The sequence below is a fragment of the Microtus oregoni genome, unplaced genomic scaffold (genome assembly GCF_018167655.1).
Source record: "Microtus oregoni isolate MIOR12 unplaced genomic scaffold, Mior012 000018F_ref0000195, whole genome shotgun sequence".
Taxonomy (NCBI): Eukaryota; Metazoa; Chordata; class Mammalia; order Rodentia; family Cricetidae; genus Microtus; species Microtus oregoni.
In genome coordinates, this window is record NW_024543077.1 from 22,935,743 (window position 1) to 22,961,893 (window position 26,151).

At 38.4% G+C, this 26,151-nt stretch overlaps 1 protein-coding gene across 6 annotated transcripts in view; it reads right to left on the minus strand.

Moving 5' to 3' along the window:
• The window catches only part of LOC121458985 (zinc finger protein 431-like), a 72,045-nt gene that overhangs the window by 34,927 nt on the left and 10,967 nt on the right, over nt 1–26,151 (minus strand). For 2 of the 6 annotated variants that reach the window (XM_041668441.1, XM_041668437.1), the window contains exon 1: nt 5,121–5,228. The exons of 1 other annotated variant lie outside the window; for it this stretch is intronic. Coding sequence is in view for 1 of the 5 variants with exons in the window: in XM_041668439.1 (XP_041524373.1) it covers nt 5,121–5,123 (3 nt within the window). In the remaining 4 variants the exon portion in view is untranslated. Of the gene's footprint in view, nt 1–5,120; nt 5,250–26,151 lie in introns of those variants that run through there. 3 more of the 6 variants (XM_041668436.1, XM_041668439.1, XM_041668442.1) reach the window with 3 other exon arrangements.

Sequence of the window (26,151 nt, forward strand, 5' to 3'; positions counted from 1 at the left end):
AGGAAAGAAAAGAAGTCATCAAAAGCCTTTCAACCAAAAAAGCCAATGGAAAAACAGTTTCAGTTCAGAATTCTGTCAGAACTAAGAACTAATAACTATACTCAAAGGGTTTCACATAATAGAAACAGAAGTAAGATTGCAAAACCACTTTTATGAAGCTAAAGTTACCCTTATACCAAACAACACAAAGATTCAACCAAGAAGGAGAATTCCAGACCCATCTTACTGATGAACATAGATGCAAAAATACTCAATAAAATACTAGCAAATCAAATCCAAGAACACATCAAAAAAATCATCTATCATGAAGTCAGCTTTATCAGAGATGCAAGGATGGTTCAAAATACAAAAATCTATTAAGAATTTTGCCCTCTAAAATATCCAAGTTATATATATAAAGAAAAGAATCCTGCCCTCTTCAAGCTCCTTTCCTAACATCCTTTAATAGTGAACAACAATATGGCAGTATAGGCCAAATTAACCTTTTTTCCTCAGCCTGGGTTTTGGGTATCACAACAACAGAAACCCTAATTAAGACACCATGTGTGGATGATATGTATGAGAGACATGCTCTTCTCTAAAGTTAAACAAAGAAGAGAGATTTGGGGGAAGGTTGGGACAGAGAGCAATAGTGGGAGGAAAGACTGCAGTCAAGATGAAAGAATAAATAAAAGATAAATGAAAGAGAGGAATGAGGAAAACTGAGGGAAGATTGGGTCAAGGAAAGATGAAAATTTAGCAGGGCAAATGACAAATCTTGTGGCTCTATCTCAGGTATATGGGCTTTATTTCCAAAGGGCTTAGAAAGTTCTATCCCTGCTGAAACATTAATCTAATTGACATTTAACAATAAGAAATCAGGAGTCAGAGAGCAGGATAAGAAACTGAAAGATCAGAGAAGCAGTTAACCAGCAAATTGTGACTACCACCTCTTCAGTTTCTCCATGTTAGTAAAGTGCTAATATTCTCTTCGGCCTGTCTTAGGAATCCTGACTCCTATCTGTCCAGAGTCCTCCAAACCTCCAAATTTTGGTCAGGTAGTGATTAGCTCTGCTATAACACTAAGGAAGCTTTATTATCACAATATAATCAAAATATCACACATTTCCCTATTTGTTTTATTAAAAAGTGAAGGTTTTAACTATCACAGTAAAGCTATATACACTAAATACAATAACTAGATATAATATATACAAGGAAGAATTATACTAACAATGTTCAATCCATTTGCATTTGGAAAATTTAGAGAAAATGTTTGATCATCTATCCTATCTTAGTAAGCCCAAGATGTTGTACCTAAATTACTTTTTATCCTAACTGTTATTACTAACCTTAAATAATCTTTCTGTCTCTTAGCCTTATATACTTTATACATTTTTAGTTCCTCTTTTTTCAATTTATTAACATGCATAATTACAATTATCGAGTCTTTAGCTCCATCAAGGAACCCAGAAGGATATATTACCTGAGTAAACAGAGAGTATAAAGCAAACAATATTTAAAATGAAAAAACAACACCATATGCCTATTTAAAATAAATTTTTGCCAGGCTTTAGTGGTACATGCCATTAATCCCAGCACTTTCATAGCAGAGGCAGATATATCTCACTGAATTAGAGGCCAGCCTGTTCTACAAAGTGAGTTCCAGCAAAACCAGAGGAACAAAAAGGAATCTATCTTTTAAAAAAAAGAACAAAAAAGTCTATTTGTTTCACCTTGAAAACACACCTAACATGATTATAAGCATGTTTATAATAAGTGACTATTAGGCCAATTTATTCTTTTGAAGGGGGATATTTTATTTGGATGATGTGATTTTTTTTTTAGAAATCTCAGTTTTCTAGTGGTTTTTAGATTCCTTAGTTCGATGTTTTCATATTTTAGTAAGGCAAAACAAAACTCTGCCATAACCCTAACTTTATGGAGTTTTATTTTTGGAAATTCTATTTAATCAAAAGGAAAACATCTGTTAATCTTACATATTAGTTAAGATTGAATGGTAATGCTCTCTGATGAACTATTGTCTCTTTTACTCAAGAGATATTTTTGTTTGAAACTAATCTTTAAGGATTTAAGTGGTCTCTGTAACTTTATTCCCCAATTTAATACATATCTTGGTTTTTATTCTGACTGAAATGTATCTTAAAAGCATACAAGTTGGTTTAATTTCCAGGGCTTTTTTTATTATCTAATGTTTACTCACACCTGTTGTCTCTATTTTATTAGCATTTAAAAATTAAAAGTTAATAATCTATTCTGTAACATATCTCTGCGGGCTTTAATTACCACTTTCTGTTAACTGAGCATATATTGTAAAATGCCTGATGAAGTGGTAATCTAATTAATCTTTTTCAATCCAAAAACAACCTAAAGGGCTGGAGAGCTGGCTCAGCAGTTAAGAGCATTGCCTGTTCTTCCAAAGGTCCTGAGTTCAATTCCCAGCAAACACATGGTGGCTCACAACCATCTGCAATGAGGTCTGGTGCCCTCTTCTGGCCTGCAGGCATACAAGCAGACACAATATTGTATACATAATAAATAAATATTTAAAAAAAAAAACAACCTAAAAATGAGTTAAAATTTACTTCCTGTTACATGTCATAGAGCAGAATATGTGGATTGTGCCCTATCTACCTATCTAACACATTGCACATCTGAGAAATCTCTGCACATCAGAAACTCCTTTTGTCCCCTGGAACTAAGCTTCACTGGATCACACCATTGCAGCTAGTGGTAACACCATGTTAAAAGCACTCTACTCAACCACTGCTCTACCAGGTGCTAAACAATTTGTAATCTTTATAACACGAACCTGAAATTGGAATGCAATATTCAGAACTTCTAGAAACTTAACCCTCAGTTTTCTAATCTCTCTTCCCACTGTACAACAAAAGCAGTGCCCATGTGTGTACTCTGGACAGAGATAGAACCAGCATCATTTCCTTCCATTGCAGGGCTGCAGAGTCTCCCCTTCCCAGTATTTCCATACAAAAAGAGGCTCGGAGAACAAGGGCCACTGCCAACATGAACCACATGGACCAACATAACTAAAGTCTAGCTCATGGTACTTCTAAGTATCAGCAGAAATGACATTTCAACAGGCATGATCTGAACACCCCCCACTCATTGTGGGATAGCTTATGGCCTTCCTTACCACCCCCTACAGCAGAGACAGAAGAGAATCATGAAAAGAACTCACAAACTATCTGCCACTAGTACTCTTGATTTCTAACCCTTCCCAGAATCTCTCACTGGCTAGGGCCACCCAGCTGGGCCTCTCAATATTAGCAGCGATCAGAGATCAGAGATCAAATGACTCAGACAGCATAATCCTTCCAGTCCTGCCCTGCCAGCCCAGCAGACAGGGCCCCAGTTTAGACAGTTTGTATTTAGCACACATTATTCCACTCTCCTAGAGCACATCCTCTTCCTCATCTAAAGCACAGGGTCCTTGTGTGCACATTCCATTACATACTCACTTTCCAGTGCAGCCATCCCATTGGCTCAGAGATGGGAAACCCTGCATACAAACAGGTCACATTCATAAAGTAATTACTGTTACTGTGTGACTGTGGTTACTTTGTAACTGTTGTTAAAGAAGAACAGACCAGGAATTAGAAAACAATCCAGGGATCTTAGGGCTTGGAGGCAGCAAGGAGAATGTAAATATGATGTAGTTGTCATCTCAAAAACTATTTTTAAATCTTGAGACAGACTTTATGGTCATGTACTCCAGAGACAAGGGATTTGTATAGAGCACAATAAAATTTTTTCATGTATTTTCTCTAAAGATCAATGTCTTAATAGAGAAAAGTCCTGTTAAGTAGGGCCACAACATTTTGCCCAGATCTTCTATTGTAGATGAACTGCTGTAAATATAGCAATTAGGTTTAAAGATAAGGTCACTCCCTTTCCCAGTTTCCTTTTGGCACTGGTCTGTGGACTGCAAACAATGGTCAATCAGGACATTCATAAAGCATCTACAGTTGACTACCTGATTCCACATAGCTAACCTCAACTACTTATGAAGGAGGAAAGTTTTCACCCTCAGTCCAGCCTCTCCTTTTCTGCACTGTGTCTCCACCAGCTTAAATAAACTCTTCCTCCTACTGTAGTCTGAGGACAGAAGGAATGCTCCACATGCAAATCCTTTCCCTGCAACTGCAATGCATAGTCAACTACATGACTCACATGCATAATTTTAAAACTGTGAGGTGGTGCAATCATTTTTAAAGGAGTTTTGAAAGTCTAATGTACAGGACAGCAAGGTCATTGCCCTGAAGAGCAGCAGACCAAGGCCACCTGAGTCAATATAAGAGAACTTGTTTCAGAAACTATTTTTCTAACAGGATGGAAATGCAGCTGTTCTAGAATTAATGTAACTTTCATTGAGAAATCACTTCACACACTGACGGTGCCAAACTGTAATGCCTCCTTGAAAGGCTTGATAGAGGTTGTTTTTGATATGGGGATGTGCCTTGTGTCTGGTTTTAAATCAACAGTGGATTCTTTGTAATGGTTTGGAGACAAATATCTGGACAAGCCAGTTGAACAATGTGTACCCTAGCATCCTAAACTCTAACAGCCCTGATTAAAATACATTTATCTTTTGGGTGATTTAGAGGCAGTCCTCCCTCAGCTAAATACTACTTTGGGAGACTGAACTATTTCCAAGGCATTGGCGAATCCTTTGTATCAGCAATTCTCCTCTTCTACGTTGCAGCTTGGAAGTGCAGTGCTACCCAACAGGTGAGATGCCTTGACACCGTCCACATAGTTAAATATAAATGGAGATTGTATGTAAAGGTTATATGCAAAAGTGCTCAATATCGAGAAGATGCTGAAGAACCTAGGCTTCCCTGACTTTGGCATATTGAAGTTGACAAGATGTTTGTACACACAGCACCCTGCTCCCAATTCTCTAAGCGGATTAAACCCAAAGTGCACAGCTATTCAGAGGTCTGTCCCTAGGTCTAGGAATTAACAGGACCCCGTGGGACTTCACAACACAGGAAATATGGCGTCAGGTTTCCACCCGGATCCAGAAAGGACACAGCCTACTGTCTCCCGCACCTCACCCTCTGCTCCTCCCCATCTGGAGACAACATTCCCCCGCTCACCATGTTGTCATTTCTCAGCTCGCCAAAGCTCTCAGTTTATCAACTCCCTGCAGCAGCAACTTTACCGCAACACAGGAAACCAACGGTGCCAGCTCCTCTGCAAAATCGAGACTGAATGCAGAATCCCGGAAGAGCCCTGCTGACTGGCAGGTCTCCTGGAGGGCCTGATTGGCTAGCGAGGCCTGAGTGACAAGAACACCTCCCACAAGACTGAAGTGCGCTTAAAGAGACAGCACAGAGATTTCGGGCCATTCCATCCACCTGAGTCATCATAATCTTGCACTCCATAGGAACTTTCCATTTTACCTCCAGAATACGACGTGGCCACTTAGCTTGTACAGAGCACTGTGCTGTGCTAGGTGGGTCCAGGGATTTCCTGTCCCACAAGGGGAAGAATGCCCAGAATATAAACAGCTAAGGAGAATTTTAAGGTCACAAAAGGAGATGTTTGGCTTCATGCTGAGGTCAGATGAACTGAAGGTACTTTTTACATGGTTTTCACAGGGATTCACACAACAGAAAAGAGAAAAACAGGAGCCAGATCTCAAACAAGATGATAGGTGTTTCCCCCATCAGAAAGCTGGATTTACGGGTTTTATTACTGAAATTCAAACCAAACTCCAGAAAAATGAATGATAATAAAAAGAGTAGTGTTCATGGTAATGTGAATACATAGAGAATAATGGAGCTAGAAGGAATGTCTTCATGAGCACTATTGTCAGCCAGCACATCTTCCTCCATGGTCAGGTGGATAAAATATACAACTGCAGTATTCAAGATTCTCTACATGAACAGGAAAGGTAGAATAAATTTCAACATGTGTGTAAAAAGTGGGCTTATTAGAATGTCTCACAAGCTGTGTTTCAGGTTGTCTAAAAATAGCTACTTATAAATGACAATTGAAGAATCCAGTAAATTGCTTCTCACCCTTTTCCCAAAGATCAAGTGAAGAATCCAGTAGTTGTTCAGCCCATGAGGCTTTATGTCTCAGCTGGCTTTAAGTATTCACCAAAAATTTCAAAGAAGTAGTCTCTAGTACTAGTAAAGGAATGAGCTTGGTTGCCAGAGCAAGGTGACAAAAAGGAGCCTTTTCTACTTCAATATACTTTCTGTGTAACTGCTGCTACCAGAAGGTGAGAAGGTTAAAGTTAGATCATAGTCTTGTTTGATTCAGATTTTCTTGTTTTGGTGATTTCAAGACAGGATTTTTCTGTGTAGGTGTGAAACTCATTCAGTAGGCCAGACTGGTCTCAAACTCAGAAAATCCCAGTGCCTCTTGTTGTGCCCATATTATGACCCTCAGAGAGAGACCACCAGATAGGTTCAGACTGTAATAAGCAAGGTTTAATCCGCATAATGCAAACATGTTTGGAACTCATCTCTATCCCCCTTACAGCAAGGTAGAGAGGAGTTGTATCTCCTCTGTGGGGTAAGCTTTTAAAGAAATAACTACAAATAGAATCTTTGATGTTGCCTTGGCAAGGGTACAAGGACTTTTGCTCCCGCCCATTCTGTTAAGTCAGCTATCTCCTTGTTCTTAGAGCAAGGTCACTGTTCTTCAGTTAGGCCATCTTTAACAGCCTGTACCAGGTGGCTGGCTGGGCTGACCTAAGTGACCTTGTGCTCAGAATCTCCTGGGTGGGAGAGGGGAAGGCCACTATCTTCCTGGGAAAACATTCTGCTAGGAAATTTCTTCTCTCCCCTTTGAGAATGAGGGGTGAGGGTTCTACATTCCCCATTCCTTTTGATCCTAAGCTCAATCATGAGCTGGCTTTGCTAACATTGGCCAAATTGTCTTTTACAATTACAGAATCAATTTTATGTTTTTTTAATTTAGCATTTTTACCAGAGATGATTGGATGATATATTCTTTTAACTGCTTCTAGCTGATTTTAGGACATTGTTGTCGAGGGCTAACAAAGAGAAAATGCTAATCAAAAAGAGAAAATTTTAGGAACATTTGGATTGTGGACGTTGTTGAAGAGCCAGTGAGCATTTATATTGACTAGACTGGTCCACATCAGTTTTTAACAAGTCCATGGTCCACAGTCTTTTGGAGCAGGTTGTAGTCAGCAATTGATGCTTGTTTTTATCCACCAACCAAGGCAAAACCTGTTAAAACAAATTTAAACTAGGAACAGAAGTTAATACATTTGAAACTTTTAGGCCCATATTAAAATTCATATTATAGAAATAGCAAATAACACATAACTATAAAACAGTAAAAATAGACTTATACCTTTGAGTCCCAGCAAAAACACAGAAAATCCTGAGCTTGTAACCTAAGTAGTATATATTGTTTATGAACTTTTATATCCTCAGATTTTATATATAATGAGCTAACAAGCTGGCTATAGCTTTGTGTAAGGATCTGGATATCGTTTTTGCTCTTAAATTGATATTATAGCTGGCCTAGCCATTAATACAGAAATCTTAGAAGGATAAATAATTTATACTTAAGTTCAGAAAACAGAAAAATGACAGAGACCAGCCCATATACAGTCATACCCAGGTCGTCATAGCATTGGAGTCAGAAGTATCAGAATAGCAGGCTTTACCAGACCTATAAGGTGATTGGTTTCTGTAGAAGAGGGACGTGGAAAAGACTGACCTTATTTGTCTAGGCAAAAGTGCAATCAATTCTCCAAGATCCTAGTGTTTGTTCACAATCTGGGCTAGGTCCTGGCAGCCAGTGCTGTACTGGGGTCATCGTTCCCAGTGGTCAGCATTGTTGTTATCCAGGTGGAGATATTGTGGTGTCCCATAGTCTTCTTTGGAGACGTTGGATCATGGTTAGGATCTCAGGGTTTCTGTCTGATACAAGCTTTTTAAATTTTATTTTAAATGCCACTGTTATAGATCTCTGAAGTATTTTTTTTAATATTTATTTATTTATTATGTATACAACATTCTATCTGTGTGTATGTCTGCAGGCCAGAAGAGGGCACCAGACCTCATTCCAGATGGTTGTGAGCCACCATGTGGTTGCTGGGAATTGAACTCAGGACCTCTGGAAGAGCAGGCAATGCTCTTAACCACTGAGCCATCTCTCCAGCCCCCGATCTCTGAAGTATTTAGGGCTGTTTAGGTATCTCTGATTAGACAGACTTTATTTTAAATTACTTGTTTTAAGCTTTGAAACATATATAGGGGACTAAATAAGGCTTATCCCTGCAATTATATTAGTACTTTGAGGATGATTGGTTATTAACTAGTATTTTTTTTCCTTTTTTTATTGAAAAAATTTCTGCTTCCTCCCCACTTCCCACCTCCTTCCCCCTCCCCCCACTCACCTCTTCCTCCCTCACCAACCAAAGAGCAGTCAGGGTTCCCCACCCTGTGGGAAGTTCAAGGTCCTCACCACTCCATCCAAGTCTAGGAAGGTGAGCATCTAAACAAGCTAGGCTCCCACAAAGCCAGTACATGCAGCAGGATCAAAACCCAGTGCCATTGTCCTTGGCTTCTAATCAGCCCTCCTTGTCCACCATGCTCAGACAGTCCCGTTTTATCCCATGCTTTTTCAGTCCCAGTCCAGCTGGCCTTGGTAAGCTCCCAATAGATCAGTCCCACTGTCTCAGTGGGTGGGTGCAGCCCTTGCAGTCCTGACTTCCTTGCTCATGTTCTCCCTCCTTCTGCTCCTCATTTGGACCTTGGGAGTTCAGTCCAGTTCTCCAATGTGGGTCTCTGTCTCTATTTCCATCCATCACCAGATGAAGGTTCTATGGTGATATGCAAGATATTCATCAGTATGGCTACAGGACAGAGCCATTTCAGGTTCCCTATCCTCAGCTGCCAAAGGAACTAGCTGGGGACATCTCCCTGGACACCTGGGAACCCCTCTAGAGTCAAGTCTCTTACCAACCCTAAAATGGCTTCCTTATATAAGATATATACTTCCTTGCTCCCATATCCACCCTTCCTTTATCCCAACCATCCCATTTGCCCAAGCTCTCCCAATGCTCCCCTTCTCACTTTTCTCTCCCCATTTCCCCTTACTCCCATCCCACCCTACCCCAAGTTTTCAATTTTTGCCCAGCAATCTTGTCTACTTCTAATATCCAGGAAGATAATTATATGTTTTTATTTGGGTTCACCTTCTTATTTAGCTTCTATAAGATCACAAATTATTATAGGCTCCATGTCTTTTATTTATGGCTAGAAACCAATTATGAGTGAGTACATCCCATGTTCATCATTTGGATCTGGGTTACCTCACCCAGGATAGTGTTTTCTTTTCTTTTTTTTTTTTTTTTTTTTGGTTTTTCGAGGGTGTCTCTGTGGCTTTGGAGACTGTCCTGGAACTAGCTCTGTAGACCAGGCTGGTCTCGAACTCACAGAGATCCGCCTGCCTCTGCCTCCCGAGTGCTGGGATTAAAGGCCTGCGCCACCACCGCCCGGCCAGGATAGTGTTTTCTATTTCCATCCATTTGCATGCAATATTCAAGATGTCATTGTTTTTTTTTTCAAGATGTCATTGTTTTTCACCCCTGAGTATTACTCTAATATGTATATATTCCACATTTTCTTCATCCATTCTTCCATTGAGGGGCATCTAGGTTGTTTCCAGGTTCTGGTTATTACAAATAATGATGCTATGAAATAGTTGAACAAATGCTTTTGTCATATGATAGGGCCTCTCTTGGGTATATTCCCAAGAGTGGTATTGCTGGGTCCTGGGGTAGGTTGATCCTGAATTTCCTGAGAAACTGCCACACTGATTTCCAAAGTGGTTGCACAAGTTTGCATTCCCACCAGCAATGGATGAGTGTTTCCCTTACTCCACATTCTCTCCAGCATAGGCTATCATTGGTGTTTTGATTTTAGCCATTCTGACAGGTGTAAGATGGTATCTCAAAGTTGTTTTGATTTGCATTTCCCTGATCACTAAGGAGGTTGAGCATGACCTTAAGTGTCTTTTGGCCATTTGAACTTCCTCTGCTGAGAATTCTCTGTTCAGTTCAGTGCCCCATTTTTTAATTGGATTAATTAGCATTTTAAAGTCTAATTTCTCGAGTTCTTTATATATTTTGGAGATCAGAGTCTGTTGCAGGGTTGGTGAAGATCTTCTCCCAGTCAGTAGGTTGCCTATTTGTCTTTGTGACAATGTCCTTTGCTTTACAGAAGCTTCTCAGTCTCAGGAGGTCCCATTTATTCAATGTGTGTGCGGCTGGAGTTATACGTAGGAAGCGGTCTTCTGTGCCCATATGTTGTAGAGTACTTCCCACTTTCTCTTCTATCAGGTTCAGTGTGGTCAGATTTATATTGAGGTCTTTGATCCATTTGGACTTGAGTTTTGTGCATGGTGATAGATATGAATCTATTTTCATTCTTCTACAGTTTGACATCCAGTTATGCCAGCACCATTTTTTGAAGATGCTTTCTTTTTCCTTTGTATATTTTTAGCTCCTTTGTTAAAAATCAGGTGTTCATAGGTTTGTGGATTAAAATCCAGGTCTTCTATTTGATTCCATCTGTCGACTTCTCTGTTTTTCTGCCAATACCAAGCTGTTTTCAATACTGTAGCTCTGTAATAGAGTTTGAAGTCAGGGATGGTAATGCCTCCAGAAGTTCCTTTATTGTAGAAGATTGTTTGGGCTATTCTGGGTTTTTTGTTTTTCCATATAAAGTTGATTATTGTCCTCTCAAGATCTGTGAAGAAATTTGATGGGACCTTGATGAAGATTGCATTGAATCTATAGATTGCCTTTGGTAGAACTGTCATTTTTACTATGTTGATCCTCCCAATCCAAGAGCAAGGGAGGTCCTTCCATTTTCTGGTATCCTCTTCAAGTTCATTCTTCAATGACATAAAGTTCTTGTCAAATAGATCTTTCACTTCCTTGGTCAGAGTTACCCCAAGATATTTTATGCTATTTGTGGCTATCATGAAAGATGATACTTCTCTGATTTTTCTCTCTGCTTCCTTATCCTTTGTGTATAGGAGGGCAACTGAGTTTTTGGAGTTGATCTTGTATCCTGCCACATTACTAAAGGTGTTTATCAGCTGTAGGAGTTCTTTGGTGGAAATTTTGGGTCGCTTATGTACACTATGAAATCAACTGCAAATAATGAAAGTTTAACTTCTTCCTTTCCAATTTGAATCCCCTTGATCCCCTTATGTTGTCTTATTGCTATTGCTAGAACTTCAAGCACTATATTGAAGAGGTATGGAGAGAGTGGACAGCCTCGTTGTGTTCCTGATTTTAGTGGGATGGCTTTGAGTTTCTCTTCATTTAATTTGATGTTAGTTTTCGGCTTGCTGTAAATAGCTTTTATTATATTTAGGTATGACCCTTGTATCCCTAATCTCTCCAAGACCTTTATCATAAAGGGGTGTTGAATTTTGTCAAATGCTTTTTCAGCATCTAATGAAATGATCATATGGTTTTTTTCTTTCAGTTTATTTATATGATGGATTACATTGATAGATTTGCATATGTTAAACCAGCCCTGCATCTCTGGGATGAAGCCTACTTGATCATAATGAATAATTTTTCTAAAGTGTTCTTTGATTCAGTTTGCCATACAAAGACTCAACCAAGAAAGAGAATTACAGGCCAATATCACTCATGAACATCGACATAAAAATTCTCAATAAAATACTGGCAAACCGAATCTATTAACTATTATTTTTACAGAGCAGAACTATATACCATATTTTTTTGTCCACTTGAACCTTTAAATTAATGATTTTAGCAAAGACAATGAGACTAAAATCTAAATATTAACAGTATGAAACATTTTATAAGCATATATGTTTTATAACTTAGTTTATTGTAGCTAATGCTTCTGATGACTATCACTTGGCATTGGTGTTTTTTTCTAGTAACTTTTTTTGGGGAGTCTAGTCCCAGCTATTCTGGGTGGTAACTGACATTCTTGTATATCAATAAAGAACAGCATAAAACAGTTTTTAACATTATCTATATCAAAAAAACATTTAAATTTTTGTAAACCTGAATCTAAAGACCAGAGCTCAGAGAAAAATTACAAGTACAAAATTTATAATTATCAAAGACTAATTTTTTAACAAAACAAGTATACAAATTTTTTAAAGAAATAAACATGACATTTAACAAAACAAACAAGTTTAAAAAAAACAGAATTATCTGTTAAACATTTAGGTACAAGAAATTACAGCAGCTGGGCGGTGGTGGTGCACGCCTTTAATCCCAGCACTCGGGAGGCAGAGGCAGGCGGATCTCTATGAGTTTGAGGCCAGCCTGGTCTACAAGAGCTAGTGCCAGGACAGGCTCCAAAGCTACAGAGAAACCCTGTCTCGAAAAACAAAAACAAAAAAAGAAAGAAAGAAATTACAGCAAACATCTTTTGGTCTTTTATAATTTTTTTAATATATTTTGTGACTTTTTATATACCTTTTATAATTTTTTATAACCCATATTTTTTTCCTGTGGAAACAAAAGCATTTTTAGACATAATGTATCTCTGACATTTATTTATTTTTATTTTTTGGTTTTTCGAGTCAGGGTTTCTCTGTGGCTTTGGAGCCTGTCCTGGAACTAGCTCTTGTAGACTAGGCTGGCCTCAAACTCATAGAAATCCACTTGTCTCTGCCTCCCGAGTGCCTGGATTAAAGGCGTGCGCCACTACCACCCAGCTTGACATTTATTTTTAAATCAACATTTTTTAAAGTTACAGGTTGGTATAATTAAAAACTTCTTGTATGCAATATCAGGACAGGAAAGGGTTAAGATGAGAAACTGCTGGCCAGCAGAAGAACCTTGACTATTATCACACTGAAGAACTTGATCAGACAAAAAAAGAGGCATAGAGAGTGTCCTTAGCTGCCAAACCTTTTTTAAAACAGTTTTTGTTAACCTTTTTTTGACCATGAACTCAGATTCTATGTTTTACATTTACTCAGATTTTTAATTGCAAGCAGTCAATTCCCTGCCACCAGCATGCATATCCCTCTCTCCTGTCAAAGCAAAGGCCCTCAAGATACAGAGAGAGAACAAGGGAGAGGGGGCTGCCCTGTTCTGCTGCAGCCAGCCTCTCTGGCACTAGCTCCACCTCCTGCCTTCTGAAGAGGCATGCCTCTGACCTCAGCCAGGTGCATGATGATTTTGCCTCCTGCTCTGTCCCAGGTGCCACTGCTCCCTGGCCTTGGAGCCCCGCATGCCCCAAAGATCCTCTGCCACATTGCATTTTCCAGTCTCAAGGCTTAGCTCTAAGCAGTGTATTCTCTGCCATCAGACCTGGCTCAGGGCTAGGGATACAGACCCTAGATGGGCTGCTGTCAAGTCATCTGTACTTTTACATTTAAGTTTTGTCTTATTTTTCTTTTAGTCCTTGTCAGTCCAGTCTTAAACATAATAAGCAAAGAGACAACAGTTTTCCGGAACTCCAGGGGATCACCATCCACCAGATGTAGTGGCCCCAATGACATTCCAAGTCATAGACATGCACCCCCTACCCTCTCCACACCCAGTTCCTTTCTGGGGCTCTGCAAGATTTTGCCTCTCTCTTCTCCATCCCTAAGGGCAGCAGGGGAGGGGGCTGGGGCTCCAGAGGAGCTGAAGGATCCTCTAGGATAGAAGTTGAGAGAGATAGAAAACAAAGCAACAATTACCATAACATAACACAAAGAGACTTTGACAAATTCCTGGGACAAGACACAGTGACATTTTCTCCCATGGTGGGAGAAACCCAAACAACTTTCTTTGAGGTAGCTGCAAATGACCCAGGGATGGGAGAATGCTGGCCCCTGTCTATTGACCCAGGACTGGGAGAATTCCCATCTCAGAGCAAAACTCCCTATCTAAAAATGACTCGGGGGGGGGGGGGGGGGCTGAAGAGATGGCTCAGTGGTTAAGAGCAGTGTCTGCTCTTCCAGAGGTCCTGAGTTCAATTCCCGGCAACCACATGGTGGCTCACAACCATCTGGAATGAGGTCTGGTGCCCTCTTCTGGCCTGCAGACGAACACACAGACAGAATATTGTATGCATAATAAATAAATAAATAAATATTAAAAAAAAATGACTCGGGGCCAAAAAGGCCCCTGTCTGGAAATGACCTGGAACTGGGAAAATTCCCATCCCTGTCTGGAAATGACCTGGGGCCAGCAAGGCCCTTGTCTGGAAAAGACCCAGGAGTGGGAGACTTCCCATCCCTCTCTGGAAATGGTGGACAAGGCATTCCTTGCTTCTCCAGGGTCTCTGTACAATCATGTCCCCTTCAGAGAACACCTGTCAATACCAAAATCCCAAATCCATCGACCGGTACAAAACCAAAGCAGCCATAGTCAGACAGACAAGACAAAATGACAGAAACAAAGAGACAAAAGACAAAGAGAGCTCTTTCACTGGTAGATGCTAATAAACCTCCAGACTTTCACCATCCCAGTGGAATCTCTGGGGTTCCAGGCCAATACACCAAATGTTGTGCCCAGTAATCCAAAGGGTCTTAGGAAATTCCAAAAATCCAGAGGTGGTCACAAGGGGTCAACTCCCTGTCTCTTATGACCACTTCCAAGGTCATAATCAGCTAGTTCCTAAAACACAACGACTGGTCAAAAGGGGAAAACTCGGTTTCTCAAGATTATTCTCAAGATTACAATCTAACTTTATCTTCAGCTAGTTTCTGAAACACAGTCACAGAACTGGCTAATCCTAGATTTTTGATTCTTCACTTCCTGCTTGGGGGGGGGGGGTCTGGATTTATCCAGGTCTTCCAGCTGGGCTGACCTAAGTGACCTTCTGCTTGGAATCTTGAAGGTGGGAGAGTGGAAGGCCACTATCTTCCTGAGAAAACAACCTGCTAGGAAATTACTTCTCGCCACTTTGATAATAAGGGGTGAGAGTACCAGGCGTCTTGCTCCTTAGTCCTGGTGTTAAAAGTGTGCATGGCCACCAAGCAGCTAAAGGTGGGTCTTATTATCTCAAACTATCTAATGGAGGATTTTCCCATTTCGAAACCTTTAAGTAAAATCTCTCTCAGGTATAATTAATTCTTTGTGTATTAATTAATTCAAGAGGTAGTCAGTTGGACTACCAAAAATAGCCATTTCTACAGCCAAGACAAAAGAAATGAGAAAAAAATTATTGCTTGCAGGAGGCACAAAGTACACGGGAGTTACTGTTTTGAAAATGTTTTTCCTCAACAAAGGAAGAATGGGGATTTTGCTTAGGATGTTTGAACATGCTTATGTAATGTTCTCCCTTTTCTTTTCTTTTTTTTTTTTTTTTTTTTTTTGGTTTTTCGAGACAGGGTTTCTCTGTGGTTTTGGAGCCTGTCCTGGAACTAGCTCTTGTAGACCAGGCTGGTCTCGAACTCACAGAGATCCGCCTGCCTCTGCCTCCCGAGTGCTGGGATTAAAGGCGTGCGCCACCACCGCCCGGCTTGTTCTCCCTTTTCTTAAGCATGCTAAATTAACAAATCCACTAGTGAACATGATTACAATGTAAAAACAGATATTTAGGGACATTCTTACCACAAAGTCTTGTAGGAACATATCTAAATTAGACAAATGATGGAAAGAAATATCTCTGGCATGTTCATATTTTACCATAAGGTCTTACTTGAAAATCAAGTAGATGACACTGTGAAAAGTTGATTGTCAATCTTGATGATCAATCTAAAAGATAACTGTACCAACATCATATATCTCACAGACACAAAAGATAGAGAACACAAAACCAGAAAACTTCAGGAAAAGTCACCTAACAGCCCTCTATAAGAGCTCTTGGATGAACAGTTATGATGGTATTTATTAATCTCAGAGCACAGCTGGTATTGCTCTGAGCAGGGTGGCTAGGCAGAAGGCCACAGCTGCTTCCATGCAAGGTAAGAAGGAGTCCATTTTAACTAGACCTGGCTTGCTGTCTGTCTCAGGCTCAGAACATCACTGTAGAGAATTTCATTCTTTTTTTTTTCTAACCTTAAAAAATCTTTAGTTATATGGTGTTTTCCTTGCATGTGCCTATGCACAGTACCTACAGAGGGCAGAAGAAGGGATGAGATACCTGGGACTTGAATCAGAACAAATGGTGAGCTAGCATGCAGGGTCCAGGAATGGAATCAGGGTCCTCTGTGAAAACACCCAGTGATGAGCCATCTATCTAGCCCCTCTTTTTAATTTATAATTAATCTTTAAAAATTGTTAATCAAAATACAATACATCATTTTTTATCTCTTTATTCCATCTCTGCCACAAATCCCTTCCAACTTCATCCTTGTTAATTGTGGGTCAATAAGTATGCTGAAATACATAAATATGTCATGCCCAAATCTGCAAAGTCTCCAAAAAGCCAACAAGGAGATCAAGTCCTATACATAAAAGCAAAGAGCCTTTATTTTATGCAAGTTTGCAAACTCAGTCTCTCTGCATGTCCAGCATATTGGAATAACTGGAGAGCCCTAAACTGAGTTAGAGTTGGGTTTTTATAGTAGTAAAGGTGGGGGTGAGTGGTTTCTAAGGTTCAGGACCCCTGATTGGCTGACATTTGCCTAGGGGTGTCCTGGTGAATGTGTGCTGGCAGGTGATCCTATCTACAGCTGTTGGAATGTTAAGCATTTCCTTTGGATGTCTATTTTGGGTGGTGCTTGGGTAATCTCAGTTTATATTGATACGGATTTTTGTAAATTGATACAAATTTATAGTTGTTTTGTTACAAAATTACATATATATATATAAATAGGTTTCTAATCTTGATCAAAGTATTGTACCTATATACCTTATTTAACAATTTAATGCAAATTTGTACACCTTGAAAGTTATTAGTATCAACTACTTAGAATATGAAATATAAATTAATAGTCACCAATTATAATCCATCTTGTAGTTATATTTGGTATATTTTCAAGGTCAAGCTGAGATATATTTTAGATAGTCTATGACAATTGGGCATGACTTACCATGGGTATGTTTTTCTCTGTAAATGTGACCAAAAAAAAAAAAGAGAGTAGGAGTTTATGTTCTCTCTTTGTTAGTCAGAGCTGGTGCAATCCTGGCTGTTGGTCATCATAGCTCTTGGGAGAATTACATGACAGGAGCATCTAGAACAGTGGCATCTACTTAGTTCTCTATTTCTGAGTTTATTTTTCCTTTGAACCCTGAATAAACTGTTAAATACACTTTTGTGGGTTCTCACTTCAATAGGAAGCATGGTGGTGTGCACGCAGACTTGGTACTAAAGAAAGAGCTGAGAGCGCTACATCCAAATCACCAGGCAGCAGGTAGTGAAAAATACTTATATGTCCCTTGACCCAAGAATGAACAAGGAAAGTGGGCTACATTTACATAACTGAGTACTACACAGTAAAATAATGACATCTTGAAATTTGCAGGCAAATGTATGGATCTAGAAAACATTATATGGATTGAGGTAACCCAGACCCAGAAATATTGTACGTACTGACTCATAAGTAACATTTAGACATAAAGAGAAGAAACACCAGCCTAAATTCACAATTCCAGAGAACCTAGACAACATGAGGACCCTAAAAGAGGCATACATGAATCTAATATACATGGGAAGTAGAAAAAGACAAAGTCATGACATCTGTTAGTCCTCAAACACAGTTGTGTTTGTTTATACAGGTTGTTGCCATGTAATAGAAAAGAACATTTTCATTCCTGCGCTATTGACGTGATATTTTTATGAATTCTGATGTCATCATCACATTTCCAAATAATAATTATTCAGTTTCTACATTTCCTTATGCAAGAGGACCTGACAGACCCATGTGGGATCTAATGTGTGTTATGTATATAAGACAAAAACTATTCCTGATTATATCTTGAACATGAAGAAACAATGGAGTCAATTCTGAATCATCTGGTATAAATTCTGTGGCTTCAATATGCAAAGTTACTCTTTCTGCATATTGCAAATCAATAACTATGTTGAGAAGCACTTTAAAATCCCTTAGTACAGAAAATAGAACACTAAGACAAATAACTATTAAAGGGACTAAAAATAACCTAAGATAAACTATAATTATGCTCTAAACCTACATCATCCAAACCTCTCCAGAATCACAAAAGTTCTAATCAATTGATTGTTCTTGCAGAAGACCCAGTATAGGTGTGGCGTTCTTCTGGGAACAACTGTTCACAGTTGTTTAGTCCTGTGCCATTAGGCAGAAAATCACAATGACTGGAAAGGTTACTGAGAAGTTTCTTTATGACATGGGGACTAGAAAGCAGAGAGAAGGAATACAGGAAAGGCCAGGGAAATATATAACTTGCACGGCACATCTTCAGTGACCTACTTCCTCCAACTATGCTCTAAAGATCACACTAACCCCAAATGGTGCCACCATCTGGGAAACAAGTCAATAAGCATACAAACTATGGGCTCATTTCATTTTCAAACTCTAATCATGGCAATGAACTCCTAAACACTAAAGCTAGACTTCACAATTGATAGACATTCTGTGTCATCTGTTTATCTAACATCTATCCATCTGTTCACACTATTTTCATAACCTGCTTTCTAGGAGATGGCAGTGGGGCATGGGGGGATGTTAAAGTCCTTAGTGCAAGAATTAGATACCTGATTTTGGGTTCCCAGCACCCACATAAAATGTCAGGTTCTGGATGCCTATGCCTGTAATTCCAGGTAAGGGGAAGAAGCAGACAAGAAGATTCCTAGAATTTATTGATTAGCTAGAGTAGGAGAATTTGAGTGCTCCACTTTGAGATACTGTCTCAAAAAAATTATAAAGACAGATTGATAGGTACATAGATAGGTAGGTAGATAAAGCACTTGGGGTCCAATCTCAAGGCTACATGGAACTATCTGACAAACTAAACCAAAACTAAACAATGCTGACAGAATATCTGTAGTTGAGAGGGCCTGAGAAGACGGGTGAGCTTTTCTTATGAGAAGAAAGAACTCAGTTTGAGCCCAAGAATCCATGCTGAAGAGAAAATGAAAAAAGTCACAAGGACTTTTAACACTAGTAATGGGAAAGGGACATGGAGACAAATGAGTACCTGGGGCTTGTTGGTCAGCTAGCCTAGTCTACTTGGAAAGTTACAAAGCAATCAGAGACCCGATCTGAAAAGAAATAGAAAATAAAAGTTTGGTGAAATCAAAGGCCTGAAACCAGAGATTTACTTCTGTCTTTCAAATATATACACACACATATATACAATCACATACTTACATTTCCACAAGTACATACACACAGAATGCCCAAACATACACACAGATATACAATAGCACATACAAATTCATACAATAGTACATACAATTCATTGCTAGCTCTGATTGTGTTTTTCTATGGTTATTTATGCTGGTTTATATTTGTAACATACACATTCTCAGCTATTGAGTAGGTCTGATGTAAAAAAGATATCAGCTTCGTGACAGGTTTTGAATATTTTGCAAAGCAAATCCCATGTACAAGGAACATCTGTGGTGGAGTGATTATTCTGTTGTATACTCTGAAGATTTGTCACTCAATTTGCTTTAATAAAACAATGACTGGGGCTGGAGAGATGGCTCAGCGGTTAAGAGCACTGCCTGCTCTTCCAAAGGTCCTGAGTTCAATTCCCAGCAACCACATGGTGGCTCAAGCCATCTGTAATGAGGTCTGGTGCCCTCTTCTGGCCTGCAGGCATACAAGCAGACAGAATACTGTATAAATAATAAATAAATATTTAAAAAAAAATAAAACAATGACTGTCCAGCAGATAGGCCTGAGACAGAGGGAGCATGTCTAGATTGTGTCATGCTAATAAATGTTCTACTATGTGGAGAATATGTGTTAACTTCAAAATGTCAGAGGTAGTTAGTAATAAGCCTGATATATTGGTCAAGTATTTTCAATTATTAAAAGCCTCGATGTAGTTCCTTTGAACTGGTATGAAGGAAAGAAATGACTGTTTAGAATTGGCATTCCTATGTGTGGCCGAAATTTTCACATAAAATCTGAAATACCTTGGAAAAGGAATCTAAACACAAAACTACATAGGCAAATGCAGCTTCTTGGTAACTGCCTTTTCTTTGGTGGGCTATGTTAGAGATCAGTGATCAGAGGCTTGCCTCCTTTTACAGATGGCTTTCTGAATCAGCATTTGCAGAAAATAGAGTTTACTCATACGGTGTCGTCTTTCTCTTGCTGACCTGAGAGCCTAGGTTATGAACCTGCTGGCCACACCCCTGTATTTCTGCAAATAAAAAAAATCAAAGAATGTGTGGAGCCCTGACTTGATTCTCCAGGACAGACATGCTCAGGTGTTAAGGCCAAGTGTTTGTGGCTAAAGCCCACCTTTGGTCTTTTATTCGACATGACTGCATCTTGAATAATTTCTAGACAGCATTACTGGGAATTACCTTCAACACCTTCACAGAAATGTCCTTTCTTAGTCAGTACACTGATCTCCTTTGCTCCTGTGCACTATATCATATAGAAATTTACCATAAAGTTCTTTGTTCAAAGATATGATTGCTGACTTCTACTGCGGAATGGTATTTTCCCCATTTTTAATTCTGTGTCCAATTCCTTGATAGTTCAGATTTTTGAGTTATCTAAATGCATGATGATTGATTATTGTATACAAACAAAAGTCAGGATAAGAGAAAATTTTAAACTGTGAATACAAAAGTGATGTGTTTACTGTCATTAGTAGCAGGTGCCACCAATAAATGAAAACAACATGATTGCTCTTTCTGGACAACCAAGAATGATCCACAACCTTGTAGAATGAACTCAATCAAGGGTACACCTGATAAGTGACTTTATATGTTCCAATTATGGTCAATTGCTTTGGTTAAATAGCAAAATATCTTTTAAAGACTTACATTTTCAGCTTGTTTCCTGATTTTTTTTTTTGTACTTTTCCCTCATTTGAGGAAGATTTGGGCTCAGGAATTCTTTAAGAACCAAGACTAAGTTAGTTTTCAATACTATCAATCCTTTATTTCTTCTGGGTCAAGGCTGAGTTAAGATAAACTTAGATCAGCCTTTTATACCTTATTGCTACTAATGACAGGTTCATGAGGCTGAAAAGAAGGCTCAGCACTTAGAACATTGGTGACTCATCCAGAGAATCTTTGATACCCAGCACCCACAAGACAGTCCACAGCTGTCTTTACCTCCAGTCACAGGAGAGTAGACACTGTCTTCTGGTCATCACTAGTACCTGAGATACACTTGCTACACTCACTGGTCAAATTCTTTTTTTTTTTAAAGATTTATTTATTTATTAAGTATACAACATTCTGCTTCCATGTATGCCCACACGCCAGAAGAGGGTGCCAGATCTCATTACAGATGGTTGTCAGCCACCATGTGGTTGCTGGGAATTGAACTCAGGACCTTTGGAAGAGCAGGCAATGCTCTTAACCTCTGAGCCATCTCTCCAGCCCAACTGGTCAAATTCTTACATCTAAATTGGATTTCATTCCTTTTTAAGGTAACAGATACATGAAGAAAGCCTAGTTAAAATATAGAATCAAATACAGATCTGTCTTTTCAGTATTTGCCCATTTTGCACGCTAAGAGGCCAGAAGGATGCACCCAATCTTCAGGACCTCCAATTACAGGGAGTTCTGTCTTATCAGATATGGTGCTATGAATCAAACCTGGGTACCCAAGAGGAGCAGTACTCGTGAGACAACTCTCCAGGTCCCACATGTGTCGTAATTCTTAAGGTAGAGGAGTCATACTGTTCCTTCTGTCTCTCATCACTTGAAGGATAAAGTCCACTTTAGATGGTTGTCAAAGATTCAGTGGATGGAATGTGAATGGAATTTGTATATTGCTTCTTATTTTCATTGTTAAGACAGTTCTCTTTATGTGAGGGAACATTTAAAGGTTAGTTGAAATCCATTTGACTCCAGCTAGATTTAATTAGGAAAATTTCCTTAACTTGGGATAGGCTGTCTTTTGTGATCTTTTTGAGATAGGATGTGTCCATATAGCCATTGATGCCAGTTATGCATTATGTGGTACAACTGGCCTCAAACTCACTGAGATTAGACCCACTCACACTCCCGTGTTCTGTGATTAGAGACATGCACCTCTATGTTGAGCTGAAATGTTTGTAAAGGAGTTATTGAGTCAAAAAACCATAATGAAAGATTTAAAAGGGAACATCATTGTTTTGATAAATAACAATATTTCTTCAAATTGTATAATTTAAATGAAAAAAATCATTTCATATGTTCACAATAATGAGTTCTTTTTTATTGCATTGTCAATTCCATCCATTTAAAAATGTCTGAAGTGTGTTTTTGTGAATACACCTGTGCCATGCTGTGTATGTAGCACGGATAGGAAAACTAACAGGGGTCTATGATCTACTTCCACTTTGTGAGTTTTAGTCCTTAAACCTAGGGAGTCATTTAACTGCAAATACACTCAAAGACACTTCCTTTGGTTTAAAAATTATTTGTGAATGAGATGATGTAGGAGTGTGTATGTAACTGATGAAGTCAACCAATATGAAAAAATTTGTAGAAATATTAGGGTAAACAAGATATAGAAGCCAGGTTATCAGACATAGAGGCAATGAACTTTAATAAATGATGCAATTTTCTGGCATGTGATTTTGGTTCTGAGAAAGTATAAATACATGTCTTGTTCTCAGAATGAAGAAATTAAAAAATCTGTGCTGGTAAGAATATTTTCACATGCATTGCGGATTGACTATTGAAATTGTCCCATGGTACTCTATTCTTGTATGAAATTACACTTACAATTTGAAAAGAAAACAAGACTTTAATGTAATACTTCTTTTAATTGAATTTGAGCACCAATTAGATAACTCAGTGGGAAAGGACTCTTATGGGCAAGACTAGAATCCCAACCTCAATTACATCTTGAATTTTTCAGGAAAATGGATGGACCTAGAAAACATCATTTTGAGTGAGGTAACCCAGACACAGAAGACAATTATCACATGTACTCAGTCATTAAGTGGGTTTTAATCAGAAAGCAAAGAAACCCAGCCTACAAATAACAGCACCAGAGAACTTAGACAACACGAGGATACTAAAGAGACATACAAAGTTCTAATATACATGGGAATTAGAAAAAGACAAGATCTCCTGAATAAATTGGGAGGATGGGACCTTGTGGGAGGGCTGAAGGGAAGGAAAGAGGCAGGAGGGGAGCAGCGAAAAATGTAGAGCTCAATAAAGATCAAAAAATTTAAAAGAAAAGAACATTAAGTTATGGTGTCAGATAAACAGTTGATTGCTGATTATACGACTTCATTACATCTATAAAAGATAAATGAAAATACTTCTGTGAATACACATAAGGTATTTAATGTTTCTTATCATTTATTTTATCAGTCATTTTAATGTGAATATTGTCAAATTCTGTTGAAAAACCACACACATTTGGAGTTCATCATCGACTTCTATACAGGGGACAGACATATGAGCATCATGAGTTCAAAATTATCCCTGAATTTTTACTGACATCCAAGCTAGGATTAATAACAAACAAAAGCTGATGGGAATTTGTGAAAAGATAAAAATCAAAACCAGAAACAACCCAAATCATTTACTTGAAAAGTATGTTCCCACATGGCCTGACACTTCAATAACCAATGGGACACAAGTATGATGGGTTTACCATTCTACACATTATAGAAGAAAAATACCCATCACTTGGTAAAGGCACAATAAATGATGAACAAAATCCATAGAAGTAATATAAAGACTACAAAATAGAATTCACTAAGTGGATTTGCCGCACATATAGCTCACTTTAGTATGTACCTCAAATATTTCAATGTAGAAACCACAATGCAATGATCATCAGTCTTGATTAATCATGGTATGTAATTTACTTCCTTCAAGGCTATGATAAAAAATTTTACTTAAAGCTAAAGAAAACTGTGATGTCTAAAGAAATTAACCAATTGTTGTCATGAATTGAACTTTCTTTTTTCTAAGAGTGTGTTCCTATTTCCAGACTACAAAAAGATATAAATAGACTTAAAATATTTAAGGCACTAGAGTCCTGCTTAGGTGAGAACTAATGTCAGATGCTTGACAGCTTCCTGTAATTTCTTCTGCAATAATATCCAGGGTATTATCTTTATGTGGATACAGAATGCACATTCAAATACACACAGAGATAGAGACACATACATACATGACATAATTACAATTAAAACAACTTTTAAGACAGTTTTTCACCCATGAACACTTTTCTCCTGTAAACGTTCATTCCTGTAAAAGAGGAGCAGATAGTCATTTTACAGCTTACTTACACAGTGAATTGGTTCTTGTAAAGAAAAAACAAACTTAGACTTGAAGTAAAAGAAATTAATTCTTCTAAGAAAGTTTTCCAGGCCGGGTAGTTGTGGTGCACACCTTTAATCCCAGCACTTGGGAGGCAGAGGCAGAGGCAAGTGGATCTCTCTGTGAGTTAGAGATCAGCCTGGTCTACAAGAGCTAGTTCCAGGACAGGCTCCAAAGCTACAGAGAAACCCTGTTTAAAAAAAAAAAAAAAGAAAGAAAGTTTACCAGTAGAAATATCTGGTGCTGATCTCCTCCACTCCCAAGGGAACATTTCATAATATATATCCAATTCTTCTGTCATCTTCTGAACTAAGTAAGTTCCCAAACAGAGGTATCAATTGTATCTTGGCTCAACTCCAGGAGTTTCTGAAACATTCCAGTAAAAGAGGCATTCTCATAAATCTTGAATCAGATTTATTTGAGAAGGAAGAAAACATGAGTATGAAAACCTCTGCAAAGTGTGGAAAGGGACAGCTGCATACTGAATGAGCATATGGCTCAAATAGGACTTCTTAGTAACAGAGGGCAAAGGAGATTTTGATGGTGGGAATTTGCTGGATTTCAATCCCTGATCCTGAAAAAGCTCAGAGATGGGCTTGGTTTTATGCTGAGGGATTGGTTGTTTTTGTGCTCAGTTGGACAAAGATAGAGTTGTTGTTTGTTTTTTTTTTATGGTTCTGGTTTGAGAGCCAAATTGTTTCTTTGTTGGCCCCTTTTAATGTGTTAGCTCTTTTCAGAGAGATGTTGTTTCTTTAATTACTTCTAGATTCAGAGACAAGGTGCTTTCTTTTAGCTCTGGTTTCAGGAGCAATGTATATTTCTTTGAATACTCTTTCTCCAACCAATAATGCTTTATAAAATGTTTGTCCATTAGTTTGCTGCTTCAAACTAAAATAAAAAGAGGTACCTTGCTGCTTGAACAAATTGTTGACACTATAAAATTCTTTTCTATACAATAACTGCTTTTGGTTAAAATATTTGTGATGATAAATTCCTTTGTGTCATGGTTTACCATTTCATCTATACCTATCCCTATAATTTTTTCTATGCTATTTTTCACATTTTTGAAAAGAACTGCATACACTGAGTCCTTTACCAACTTCACTGCATTCAATACATTGGCTAAGTGAACTAAGACACCAAGAAGTATTTTCACAGAAAAAGAACTCATGGGGCTTTTTTGTAATGTGAGTTTGTTTACGTATTAACAATGAAGGTAGAAAATCAATTACTTGTATACTTGGATTTAATTGAACAAGTATACTCTACATGGGAACTATAGCTTACCTTCTAATTGTTCCTTTTTTTAAAATATTTATTTATTATGTATAGAATATTCTTTCTGTGTGTAATGCCTGAAGGCCAGAAGAGGGCACCAGACCTCATTACAGATGGTTGTGAGCCACCATGTGGTTGCTGGGAATTGAACTCAGGACCTTTGGAAGAGCATGCAATGCTCTTAACCACTGAGCCATCTCTCCAGCCCCCTGTTCCCCACTCTTATTCCATGATATAATCAGTTACTTTAGAAGTAAATTGAAAAGAACAGTCCATTCTGTCATTTCTATAAGCTTTGAATGGGACTTCACCTTATAAGAACAATATCTATTAACAAGGTGGGACAAGAAAAAAAGATCAACAGTAAATTGTATGCATGAGAAAACTGTATGGAAAATTACTCATTACAGAAAGGAAAAAAGATAGACAAATGGGTGTATTGGTGTATTGTGCCTTTAACCACAACACTCAGAAAACAGAGGTGGGTATATTTGTCTCTGAGTTGAATGCCAGTCAA